This window comes from Anopheles moucheti, chromosome 2 (genome assembly GCF_943734755.1).
Source record: "Anopheles moucheti chromosome 2, idAnoMoucSN_F20_07, whole genome shotgun sequence".
NCBI lineage: Eukaryota > Metazoa > Arthropoda > Insecta > Diptera > Culicidae > Anopheles > Anopheles moucheti.
Genome location: NC_069140.1, coordinates 11,959,895 through 11,973,163, shown reverse-complemented (window position 1 = coordinate 11,973,163; position 13,269 = coordinate 11,959,895). Strand labels below are relative to the sequence as shown.

The window sequence follows — 13,269 nt, the reverse complement described above, 5'->3', positions numbered from 1 at the left end:
GCTTCCTGGAAGACTTCAGGTTCAGCACAAAATAAAGGACATCTTACCCAGAAACTGACACTATTAAGACAGAACAAACTATTCTACATACGCTATAATGGGTGTACACGGTTAAGGAATATGAAAATGAAAACAAGAACAGAACAAACAAAACGGAATACCGTAAATAATGCTGTTCGCTAACCTGCTTCAGTTTACTTTACCAAACCCCTTTTTAAGAAGTCAACAACAAAGGTGATGAAGTTGCGGAGGTTTCGTTTGTGAGATTTTTCTACCATCCCCATTAACACGGTCGTATGGGTTTTGCGTCGTTTGCGTGACCACATTGTTAAAATGAGCACACTTCAGCAATCATGCTGATTCAAGGATGTGTTTCGAGTGTAACAAAAAACGGTCCATGTGCATCATCCATAGTTGTGCGGTGAAGAAACATAATTACTAAATGTTTCTTTGCAGCAAACGATTCTCTTTCATCATGAACGCTGGACAACTGATAGCAGAGGTGACAGGAATTTGGAAAGTAATTGCTGGCTGGAACTTCTTCACTAAAAAACATTCCACGGTGGGATGCGTTCCCTCGTACCCGGGTGGTGGTTGTGCTGCTGTATCGATCATCACCGACGTTACGTCGTGGCATGTGTCCAATGGTGGGGACCAGCACGAAACGGGTGTTCCAAAAATATGCCCTGATGGACATTCCGTTCCGCTCCACATACGAACATACGCCTGTGTGCCGGTTTCGCTTACCAAAACTGATGTCCTTTTTTCGGTCGTTGTCTACCTACACGTGCCGGGTGTTGCCGCTAGCATCTCGCACCCTCGACTTTGAAGGGTTGAAATACGCCCGAACGCTTGCTGGGCCATGGATGGAAATGAAGTTATTACTGTCGCAATTTAATTTTCACTTTACGCTTGTGTTTTGCCGTAATTAACAGCACAATGTTCGTGCGCCATGGAAATTCTCCGCTTTGGTGGGAGACTGGGAAGGACGCTGGGAAATCAGGTAGGTTGAATGGTTGATGGTAGCAAACAATGTGGAATTAATTGTTATTAAATTTGTGACCTTTGGCATCATCCCGTTTGGCTGACGGCTGACGTTGCCGTTTGGAGGCTAGCGTACTGGAGGTTGCTTTATTAGGCACTTGTTGGCTCATAATTGGAATGCTGTTGGAAATTGAGACAGTCACTAATGAACGTGGTGGCTGTGGAATTATTTCATACCGTTATGGATGAGTAGTTGCAAGTGAGACGAGGGTAGGGTGGTAGGGTGATGAGCTGAGAGCCTTGAAGTCCTTGGAATTGGTCCATTTAGACAATTAAACTCATTGCTACTCGAGACTACTTATTAAATGGAGTCAATTAGCTATGGAAGGAAATCGAAAACAGAACTGAATCTTTATACATTTAATGAAATAATGCTGCACAGTATATGAGTCACCTTGCTACAGAAACATATTACCAAGATAATTACCATACATGGACTTGGAATTCTGACGTAACTTTCTTAACCGCATACGAAAGGTAGATCGAGTAGTCACTGCAATGGAGGACTATATGAGTACAGTGACATAGAATCTCCAGGATTCGATGTGCTGAGCATGTCATGAGAATGATACCGGACGACCCAGCTCGTAAAGTTCTTTTAGGTCGTTCGCTTGGACAGTGGTAGGTGTAGTAGTCAAAAAATTTAGATGAAATAGTGACGTTTATCACTGGACCACTGGAAAAGCCGAGATAATGTAATGACTGACAATGGCGCTCGACCGTGGGCAGTTTAAAAGACTTCTGCAGCATGCTAAGACCACGAAATGGTTGTAGGGTCTGATAAGTAGGTAAGTAATTTCCAGCTTCGTGCCCCATTTATACACCTCATTTATCGCTCAGAATCATGTTATCAATTAAAGTTCCATAATAAACCATTTTACCAGCAAATCTGTCCATTTCTCCACGCACAATTTCCCTAATCTAACCACCGGTTGTTGGCCAACACGGAAAACCTGGCCTAAATTTATGCAAATTTTTAAACCAATTCTTCATCCTGTATACCATCTTGGTTCTTGCGTTCCAAGCTGTTTAACTTCATTTTCGCTCCCATTTTCCACACCCACCAGGGCGGATAATAAAGTTCGGTGGAAATAAAAATTAGCTTAAATTTCAATTACTATGCAAACAGCGCGATTAAATTACGCCCACTTCATTATCGTTGCGCGGTGAATGGTGCGGAGTTCCTGATGTTTTTACCGTCACCCACCTACGGCACAACAAAAATCATGGGAAAATGGACGGAGCTCAATGCCGCTCGGATGAGCCACTTGCTTTGCCGGATGTGCTTCGATTGCGTGCTGATCGTGTGGTTTTAAGCTGGACGAAAACACAAATTATTTCTTTCCGGATCGGTGCCGCTGTTTTCAATTATCCACACCCAGGTTGCTTATTCTTCACAAGTGACCAAGGCCATTCTAGGACGATGGTGACCTGTCAATAGTGGTCTGTCCTTCGTTGCGTAATCCTTCGCTCTAATCCACCTCGAGCGAGATGGTACCACCGTCCATTATCCATTATGCGCCACCAGTTCATGTAAGTTTAATAAATCATGCCAAAAGTGCGTTCAAACGTGATGCGAAAGCCACAGGGTGCAACCGGGGAAGAAGGACGCGAAGAAAATAGTCCGCACAACGCCGCCGCCCGTATGATAATAACAATAATAAGATAATCTTCTTAAGCGCAATAGGGAAGCGGGAAAATCGGTACGGCAGACGTAAGCCGAACATGCAGCACGGAAGGGTAGGATGTAAAGAATCCCTAACCACCGGAGAGTGTAGAAAGGAAAAGGCGGCCCATGCTTCCCATGTCCCGGCAAAAACCAAACAAAAGAACAATCTTTCGCAAGCAAATATGCAAGCCAGGAGCAAGAGTTTGCGGAAAATGCGCTTATAATAGCGTTCCCGGGACACCGACATCGCATAATGCCATTGCTGTAGCACGATTTTACGCCACCGCGTTACTGCCTCTTAGCATACCGGAATTGGAAAGTACACCCAGGTCGGAGAGACATAGGTGCGTTATTCTCCCCCTTTTGCGCCGCTGCTACCAAACGAGGCATAGAATTTGGAAGGATCGAACGGATGGTAATCGTGTTGCGAGGGTTGTGTCAGAACAGGAGTTTTACATAATATCCTTTCTGGTCGGGTGGCGTATGAATTGACGCACATTGGGAACGTAGCGTCTGTTCACTACCGTAATGCAGTTGATCGATTTTTTTCTCTCTCTTGGATAGCTTGAAGCAAAAGTTTCGAGCAAGACGTAATGTAGGCTTATAATATAAGAACTAGGCGTAAGCTCGGTAGCGACGTCGATCTTCACACGAACGGACCGGACCAAAATCCCATCCGGACCAATCCTCCGTAGCAGGGATTGACTATCCGTCTACGTGGTAAAATAAGTCTAGTATGCCAAAAATTGCAGTCCTGTCCTTAATAGGTCGTTACGCCAAGAAGAAGAAGAAGAAGAAGAAGAAAAGGAAGAAGGAAGAAGAAAGTCAGTCCTACACACGGGAGAATGGTCCAGTACTCTCATGTGAACACCTAACGTCGTAGTCACTAAAAACCACAAAAGATCCTCTATGAATAATAATTCTCTCATAAATTTTATTAAAAACAACTCAAAATATTCAACTGTAATTTGATCCCACTACATGCTTCAATTTTGCTTCTTTTGATATTTCGTTTTTTAAACGTCTTTAAATCATCAGGGTCGTTAAAGTAGTTTAATACGCAGCTTCTAATCTATATTCAAGATTTTTAAAGAAACAGCTCATAATTACCAATTTTTAAGTAATCCCACCACTTGCTTCTCACGCTTAAGAATTTCGTAGCGTACCATTTTTTATCATGTAATAGTAGTAAATTTGCTGCTTATTCGCAATATTGTTTATTGTTTACAGGCTGATATAGTAAAATAAAGATAGTTCAGAATGGATGAAGTTCTCCTAGAAGCGCATTCCGGTACAACTATTTTTCCAAAGGATGCTGCAGACTCTTCACGTACACCAAGGCAATAACGCACAGCCTCCTGGATGGATATGTGTAATATCATCTACACTTAAACACCATGAACTAAGTTAGGTAAACGCTCAGTAGCAATTGTTTGGCTATCAGTGCGTGTATCTCATTGTAATCCCAAGTGTATCGAAACGGATGCATCCCCCGCACTGGATGCCAACCATCGTATGCTTCAACCGGAAAATTCTGTCATTTTCTCTGCAGTTGCCAAAATCATGTTACGTTCACTTGCGGAGAATATAGGTACAATCTTCCTATATTTGTTTCATCCCACGGTGGATTACACATACAAGGTTCTACATTCCTTTTTTTTGCAAAACTCACAACTGGCTATTTTGTGTAAGTTTGGTGCTGCTTCAGCACCTTTCTGAGCAATTTTCAAACGTGATGGATTTTTGATTGCGTTATCGAAGGAAAGATTCCTTTTTTCCCCAGAACGAGAGGAATCCCGCACGCGCAAGCACTATAGATGATTTTCCCGGATCGCCAATCGGCTATTGGGGGGGAGGATGAAGTCGGGAAAGAAAATTGAAAGGAAAGGTTTTTTTTTGGCAAAGGGAGAAATCCCCATCCTTATCAACATCATCCTTACACACAAGAAGTGCGCGAATTTTTGCGAATCTTTACATGGGAAAATCCCACACTGAATAGCAATTTGGCCGCAACGTTGCAAACTTCAAGGGGGAAAACGTGGTATCGACATTTACGCACTCTATTAAACATTATAAAGGCAATTTCGCTCGCCTGATGGAAAGGAACGGTGAACGGTTACTGATTGAAAATGATTTAAAATTAATTATTAGTTCGTCCAGTAGATGTAGTTCTCCGTAATAATTTTTCTTTTTCTTTAAGAGACCTGGCCGATTACTACTCATTAAATAGTTCTACCTTTTACGCAACGATTCCTTCCGTTGATCAATACGGATTGGCACAGTTCGCAGTGTGAATGCAGCTCAAACGTTTCTTTGTCCTACTTTACCGCTCAAACTGCATTCTTATGACAGGGCTTAGTGTTGCCTAATGCTTAAGCCAAGAACGAACGGCTCCACTATCTTTGCCCCACAAAGGACCGCAATTGTAAATCCGTCTAGCAATCGGCAATGCCGACCAAAACCTGCCGTAGGTTTTCTTTGCCCTTGTTTGATTTAACACTGCACTCTGTGCATCGTAACTGCAGCCAAATGGCGGATGGAACGTCCATCCTTAATCACCGCAACCAGCAGTTTTGTGGTAAGGAGCGTTCTTCCTTTTTTTGCCTGATGCGTTTTTACCTCACACGTGCCCAGTGCCAACAATCAAGCCGATTGTGCCATATTTACGCGGCCAAGCCGTTTGCTGTCAGGCGCGAAGCCACAAATCCGCGTGATATATTGCCACCTTAAGGTGGACCGTTGATTTTAGTGATAAATCGATACGTGATGTACAGGCGAGAGCGAAATAAAAAAAACATAAAATCTCATTTCCATGATTCACCACCGGTGCAACATGATGAACGGCCAAGCCCTGTCACACTGCACTTCAAGCTTTTAATCCGCTTTGCCAACCTGGGAAGGTGTGATTGCCAGTACGGATGTGCTGATTTCAGCAATCTCGTCCCCGAAAAAAAAAAATGCACGACACACTATCCGGTCTGCAATCGGAATGTGCCGCCGGATTTACAACATCGCGTCACGTCGTCTGATGATATTTCGATCATAAATCAACGATTTGCACTCCAGCTGCTATGTGACTGATTTTGATTCAGGGGTTTTTTTTTGCTGTTGAAGCTTTATTTTGTGTGCTCGCCAGCTCTTTCGCGTGATCGCTCTGCCAGACTAATTTTATTGGTGGCTGATAGTCGCTGGAAAGATTTTTTTTTTTTGGGATATTGCGGCTGTGGAACGAAAAGACAGATTGCAGATTACGTTAAAACCGGAAAGCTTGATAGCTGGTGTTCGTTTTTAATCGGATACGATTGATCGCTGCATACGAATAGAGATAGATACGAATATCTAGCAATGGTTTTCACGATTTCATTTCATTGCATAAATAAAAAATATTTATGACACTTGTTTAATCCACTCCCAATCCATACAAGCGATTTATTGTTTTGAAATATAGTCAATATTTCATAAATTTCAATTCCAAAATTAAACTGCTACCGATAATCGTCCTGAGAAACTCAACTCAATAACAGCAAATATTAATAACAAATGTATTGCCCTACATCTTGATTCAGGGGTTTTCTACTCACTCGATTATGAAGATGGTTCAGTTGCCAGGAGTCATATGACGATGGAACTACTTTAACTATGTTTCGGTTAACTTGATTCAAATTCATCAATCCAAATGAATTTTTGAACTGAATGAATGACTCTGAATGTTTATTGTGAAGATTCATGAGTCTTCAAAGATTTTTGAATCCTCAATGATTTATGGATCTTCAATCTTTTTTCTGTATCCTCATCTACGAATGATAAACGAGAATAGATTTTAGTAAAACAAATACTGCTCAATTGGTCTACGACAGTGGTCGGCATACTACGGTTCGCGAGCCGTATGCTTCTCAATGGTACTTTTATTGTGGCTCTTTGTCAAAAATGATCCATTCCATGCAAAGCTTGTTAGAACTTTATAATATTATAAATCATCTTTCAAAATAATATATGTAATCTGGTAAAATCTTTGAGGGCTCTTGAATATTTCTTCATTAAATAAATTTTTACAGAAGATTTATTACTCACTACACTAATATTAACCATTTGTAGCCTTACATTAAACTTCATTATCATAAATAACTTATTTTCCACCAAGATACCGTCTCCCTTTACTTCTAGTAAATTATAGTCCAACAAGTCTATAAAGAAGGTCTAGTTATACTAGTATCACTAGAACAAGAGATCTAAAACGAAAAGAGCTATTCATACAGATGCAGAAGCACAAAGTTACCTGTCATGTGCAGAAATTATCGATAGTATAGAAGTGTCTTAATAGTTTTGGTGACCTTGGAGGTCGAATTCCCTATCAATTTCATTGTACGCTGATTGAAGAAGTTATGTTGTTCATCATCATATGTGTCAGAGCTTAGAGTAAATCTCATGAATACTGAGCATCACGTCTAAATGTTACAGCACTAGAATCGACTACTTCTACTTTAGTCTAAAGGAACAGATATTACGACTTGAATCTCAAGATCCCGTTTCTAGATATTCGTCTCAACATGTTGTAGTCATTGTATGAGTATCGTGTTAATCACAAAAAAAAACAAACAACAACTGGAAAATTAAAAGATTCTCTCCGACCTTCAATTAAAAATTCAAGTTAGATTTATTCATAAAGCTTTTTACTTCAAGGCATTTATGAAGAAATTTGTATAAGTTCAAACAATTTGCTTAAAAAAACCTAACGATCTTCGAAATACGTCCAAAAACTCACATTTCACCATAAATTGTGTAATTATTTTCATCGATCATCTTATGGCAACATTCCTGAAAAGTTGCACTACCATCACGTCCATGCAAGAAGTAAATCGCTGGAAGTAAAACTAAATATGTGCACCAAAAAAAAACTTTCAAAACTTAGTACATCAACATTTCCCAACGCATGGTCCAACACACAGTCGCATCACAAGAAATAGCATCTCTTCAAAATCATCCAAAACTTCGCACATCGCAGTCACGCCACCGACATGAACATTTTTCGACCCTTTATTCTGCAAACGTATTACAACCGCCGCACGTATCCCTTCGCCGCCGGTAGGGTTTTAGCATGCCACAGTAGCACCGAAAGGTACAACAACAAAATATATTTAAAAAAAAACTCACCTCACCCCATTTACGCTACCCACCTTCGAACCTCCGGCAGCGTTCCAACGGACGGTCCCTTTCGTACCGGGGGTTCGGGGAAATATCTCTAAAAGCATTCCCATTCTGGCGACGGTTCCAATCCGATGGAATCGGGTTCGGATCGGAAGACCAAGGAAGACGATCCAATGGAGCAATGCCACTGTGTGGCGTACGAGCGTACGAATCGAGTTTCTTTCGCGGCACACATGGACCCAAAGCTGCCCGCTTTTTCGCAAAAGGGTGGCCGTCGTCGGGTTTTTTTTTTGCGTTGGCCGAGCTCCTCGAGTATGTATGTATGTACTGCGGTTAATCCGGACTAACCGCACTGCCTCACCTTTCACTGGCCACGTTGCCACCACGTTGCACGAAAGCGCATTGCATTAGTCCAGTACAGAGTGCAATGATTTCCACCATAAAGTCCTTCGCTAGACGTACGTTGGCCTCCGTTGGCGTCATGTTGGATTCTTCTGTGCTATGTACAGTGAACCCTCCTCCTCCGGGCTTCCATCGGATAGAATCGGAATTACTTTTCCTGGCAAATTTCAGCACCACTAGCCCCCGTGATAGTGGGAAGAAATGACATGAATAAATAAACATTCCCGTCCCGTTATCTTCCCCGAAAGCTGGGCGTGACCAAGATGGCAGCGCGGGAGACTACTGATGTTTGGTGAACATCCTTGTGAGCCCGGGATGCGGATTCGTTTCGAGTTTATCTGCGGCAGAGAAAAAGAGACCCGTTGCCGAACGTTGGCTGCACAATCACTTGTTGCGCCTTCTGGCATGCGCCATACCGATAGGTCACGATGCCGGCTGCCTGCCAGAACGGGCGTGAGGTATACTCCTGCGAATGTTTTGCCAATGACGTAGGCGTTGACGAGTGTGCGCAGTACGAACGGCCAAAGGGGTTATCTGCCATTGGTTACGCGACTGCCAAGAGTATCCTTGCCGGGCCCCGTGATCCATGGCGTGCAGGAACCGTTTAGTTGCTGCTTAGCCGTGAAGTTCAAAGGACGTGATTGTGGGTTATTTTGACGAAAGTCAAATGTAAAACCAGCTCAAAAGAGCACTCTCCATTGCGTGGAATATTAATAGTGGCAGTGTTGAAGATAATATTGTGTGATGAAGTGAAGCGATACAGCCGAAACAATGAACAGCTTAGGTGTGTCTGGTGAAGGCCAAGGACTGCTACTACCTACGTACAGTACGACACTCGAATATCTCCAGAAACAATCACAGCAACAGGACCCACAGTCGGAGATTAACTCCGCCAGCTCACCGCCAGTGAGCTACTTCCAGCAGTTCTTCTATCCTGCCGACGGTGATCCAGCATCATCGCGTGCCCTCCGTCCTCGGGAGTTTCCCAGCCCACTGGACCTATCGCTGCGTCCGACGAATGTCCCCATGACACCACCTTCGACACCATCGCCACCAAGAAAACGTTTGAAGTCGTTCGACGAATCGACGGCCGTAATGCCAACCGCGAATGTGACACGAACCGCGGAAAGCTGGCGAAGTACCCGGAACCAGTTTTCGGACACCGTGTGCATCGACGACAAACGCTACTACGCCAACACGACGCTCGGTGAGTGTGAGAATCGGGCGGAAGTGTTTCAGTACTTTGACGACAGTGCGCGCTCGGTTCCGTTCAAGTATCCTCCCGGTGATGGTGTACGATCGGTCGATGGGGAGACCTTATACGCGAAGGATAGCGTCGATCGGCCACGTGGTAAAGCGGACGAGTTCATTGATATTACTGGTGGCATCGAACGCCGGGAGGACGGCGATCACGAGGAACGATCGACTAGAGATAAATCAGACTGTTCCAATATTGACGTGGAGTCGCTGGATAATGAGGGGGATGAGGATAGCAAAGAATCGATCAACATTGTGGATAGTGAGGAAAAGGAAGACGACAGTGCAGCTGTGCTGAACGACGGTCAACGTTACTTTGCGGACGAGCGACTCCACCTGCAGGCTATTGAAGGATTCGCCCGACTGTTCGAGCGTAGCTTCCCCTCGACCAGCACGAAGAAATCCCATTCTTCCGCGGCCGGATCGAGTGCTCGCGGTTCGTCCTCGAAGAGCGAGCGACGTCGCACGAAGGCACGCCGTCAGGGTGCGATCGACGAGGATAACACCAGCCCCGTCTCCGGTACGATCATCCGGAAGCTGCAAGACGGGGAAGAGCTTGTCGTCCGCAAAGGTGACATCGATCCAGCGTTCAACGTCGTCGAGATTACGGACGAAGCGAAGGAGATCCTCTCGAAGATTGATAACAAGATCGGATCGTACCTGTGCCAACTGTGCCGTGCGCTGTATGACGATGCGTTCGGTTTGGCACAGCATCGCTGTTCGCGTATCGTGCACATCGAGTATCGGTGCTCCGAGTGTGACAAAGTGTTCAACTGTCCTGCGAACCTGGCGTCCCACAAGCGCTGGCACAAACCACGCGGTATGTCAGCCGATGGTAGGAAAGGTGGTTCCAAGGCTGCTATTGTGCGCCAGGAAGAGCGCAGCAGTGAGGACGAACCGATAGAGATATTGGACAACTCAAACGATAACCACCAACAGCCACCAGTGTTGCCAACTGCAACCACAGCCGAAGAAGAATCTTACCCCTGCGGCCAGTGTGGTAAAACTTTCCGCAGGTACTGTTGGGCGCGGGATCGTTATGGTGCGTTTGAAGATAATCTTCTCTTTTTCCTTCAATTTTCGTTGCATTTGCAGACAAAGTTATCTGAAGAAGCATGCAGCTTCGCACCAAATGGAACCTGCCCTGCTGCGCAACATTGACCTGCGACCCACAGCGTTCAACGGTGATTCGTTCAGTACACCCACTTCCAGCAGTTCGTCAGCGGTTACTAGTCTCGGTTCTACATTCCCCGCTAGTCATCACCTGCTGTCCCACGGTGGGCCGCCGGGTGGATGCTTTGCAGCAGCATTCGACAAGCTAACGCGCCCATTAGCAACTCCAACGTCCGCCTCGGCTCTGTTTCCATTTGCCGCCTGTTACGGTGGTATGGCCTCACTGGCCGTCGGTAGTGTCGGAGGTGGAACGGGCAATGTTGCACCGAATGTTTCGCACTACAGCGAGCTTGAGAAACGTCGCTGGCAGTCACTCGGTGAGCTGTATCTTCAGCAGCGAGAGCGCCTCTCTGCGTTCCAGTACGTACGGCAGCATCAGTATGAGGATTATTTGAAATGGTAAGTATTGTACGCTGGATTTTATATTGCTTTACATGACTTTGTTATAATAATATTACCAAACAAAATTATTATTTTTTATTTGTACTCGAAAAGAACGGTCAGGTCGTATTGTTTCATTATTATAATTAATTATTGAACAATATTTTTGGATAGGATTGTTTCTACTTTTGAAAAAAATAAATTCCTGCTAAAAGCGAGATATTTTACGCTTGGGACAAGTTATATACTTACTTATCCAGCGCTATAACCGCTTCGCGGTCTTGGCCTGCTGCAGGAGTCCACTAAACCACTCTCGGTCCAGTGCTGGCGTCAGCCAATCGTTTATCCCGGCCTTTCTGGTCCTGACATCAACACCATAGCCTCATCTCAATTAGGGTCTACCACGTGGACGACCAAAAAGGATTTTACGGGCTGGGTTGTTCGGTGTCATTCTCATGACGTGACCATACCACCGGAGCCTGGCGAGTTTAATCTGCTGTAGGACAGTGAGTTCGCCTTACAGCTCATAGAGCTCGTCATTGTAGCGGCTCCTCCATTGTCCTTCCACACATACGGGGTCAGTTATACAAGTCAAACAAGTTATACTAAAGTTAAATTACGTAGTACTGAAAAGAGTGATTAAAATTTTCTGAGAATCGAAAGAAAAGTTCAAAAATCTGGTGGTTTACTGATCGGACCAACATAAAAGCTAAGGGTAAATTGTAAAATTGCCCTGAATTTCAAAAATAAAATGTCAGAAAGAGATAAACTCTTCTTGATCTTCTCTCTTCTTGAGGTTGCCAATAATTATAAAGCAAGGGCTATTAATACCACATCAATTCTTCTTGAAGTTATAATGCTACTAAAAGAGAAGAAGAAACTCAAAGACCAACTGAGAGACATTTCTATTGGAGGAAACTACGAACAAGAAGTGTCCGATAAATAAAATTGAATATTCTAATAACAAACACAAACACTCCGTAATAGCTGAGATATTAAAATTTCTGCTTGTAAGACGATAAGTCGGATCCCGGACCGGAGATGTATTTGGTAGCGGCGTCGGTCTTCACGCGACAGAACCGGTCCAAAATCTCATACGAACCTGTCCACCAATCTGTACGAAGGACTGACTATCCAACTTTAAATGGAGTTAATAAAAACCAGAAATAGCAGGCCTAAACCTCTTGAGGTTGTTGTGCCGGTAAAGAAGAATAAAATTAAACGCGTATTTAAATGAAGCAGTAATTGGAAGTTCTAGTACAGTTAATTGCCTTGAAGTACTACTGGTGTGTCTTTAATTCAATGAGCATGAAATTGACCAAACTTATCCCACTTTATGCGGATGACGATGAGGGAAGTGTGCTAATTTTCGATGGATTAAGATGGTAGAAGAACGAGTAGGTACTGGCGATATAATACTGGAGTACGTAATTTCTGAGAACTTCTTTAATATCTACACGATTGGACTAGACACATCAATAGCTATTTTCCTCAAGAGTATGTTAATGAGCGAGCCATGTTCACACATTGCTAGCAACGAGTAATAATACACTCGATTGTATCTGAAATTATGTCGAGATCAATTTTTCTTTGCTTTCTTCATTTTGAAAAATACAAATATAATTTATTATGGCACGCTCCGGTGGTGTATTGGTAGCAGCGCAGGTCTTCACACGACAGGAGCGAGGAAAAATCTCATCCAGAAAAATAACCCTGATTGACTATCCGGCGACGGGGTAAAATAAGTCGGTTTTCGGTCAGCCTGGCCATTCTAAAAAAAAGCAATAATTTATTCCTTTAAGTTCGTATTTTACCATTTTTGTCAATCCATCATCAACCTTGTTTAAATGATAATTACATCTCGCAATTTCAGCTTTCAACCTTTTCAGTTCGCGCGTGACAAAACCTGACCCAACATCCTGCGGCCAGTACCGCGGCTGGCCGCTGCTCCCCTCTGGCCAACGGCACATCCTAACCAACTTCCAGTTACTGCAACAACAACCCACAGTTCAGTACTAGCACCACCACCACCACCACCATCTTCTTCGCATCAGCCGTCCATCCCGTCCTCCATCCAACAGCCCCCAGCTATAGCCAATGATCACGCTCCACTAAGCCAGTCGAATCCGGCCCCATCGTCCGTGTTCGGGGCGATGCAGCAACAACTCTCAGTCACAGGGTCAGCACAGCCATCCCAG

General features: G+C 44.0%; 1 protein-coding gene across 1 annotated transcript; it reads left to right on the top strand.

Moving 5' to 3' along the window:
* Positions 1 to 9,031: 9,031 nt before the first annotated feature.
* On the top strand, positions 9,032 to 12,981 carry LOC128298681 (uncharacterized). Its single transcript, XM_053034452.1, has 3 exons — positions 9,032 to 10,533; positions 10,613 to 11,089; positions 12,945 to 12,981. Exons 1-3 carry the CDS (start codon positions 9,032 to 9,034, stop codon positions 12,979 to 12,981), a joined length of 2,016 nt encoding a protein of 671 aa, XP_052890412.1.
* The last annotated feature ends 288 nt before the right edge of the window (positions 12,982 to 13,269 follow it).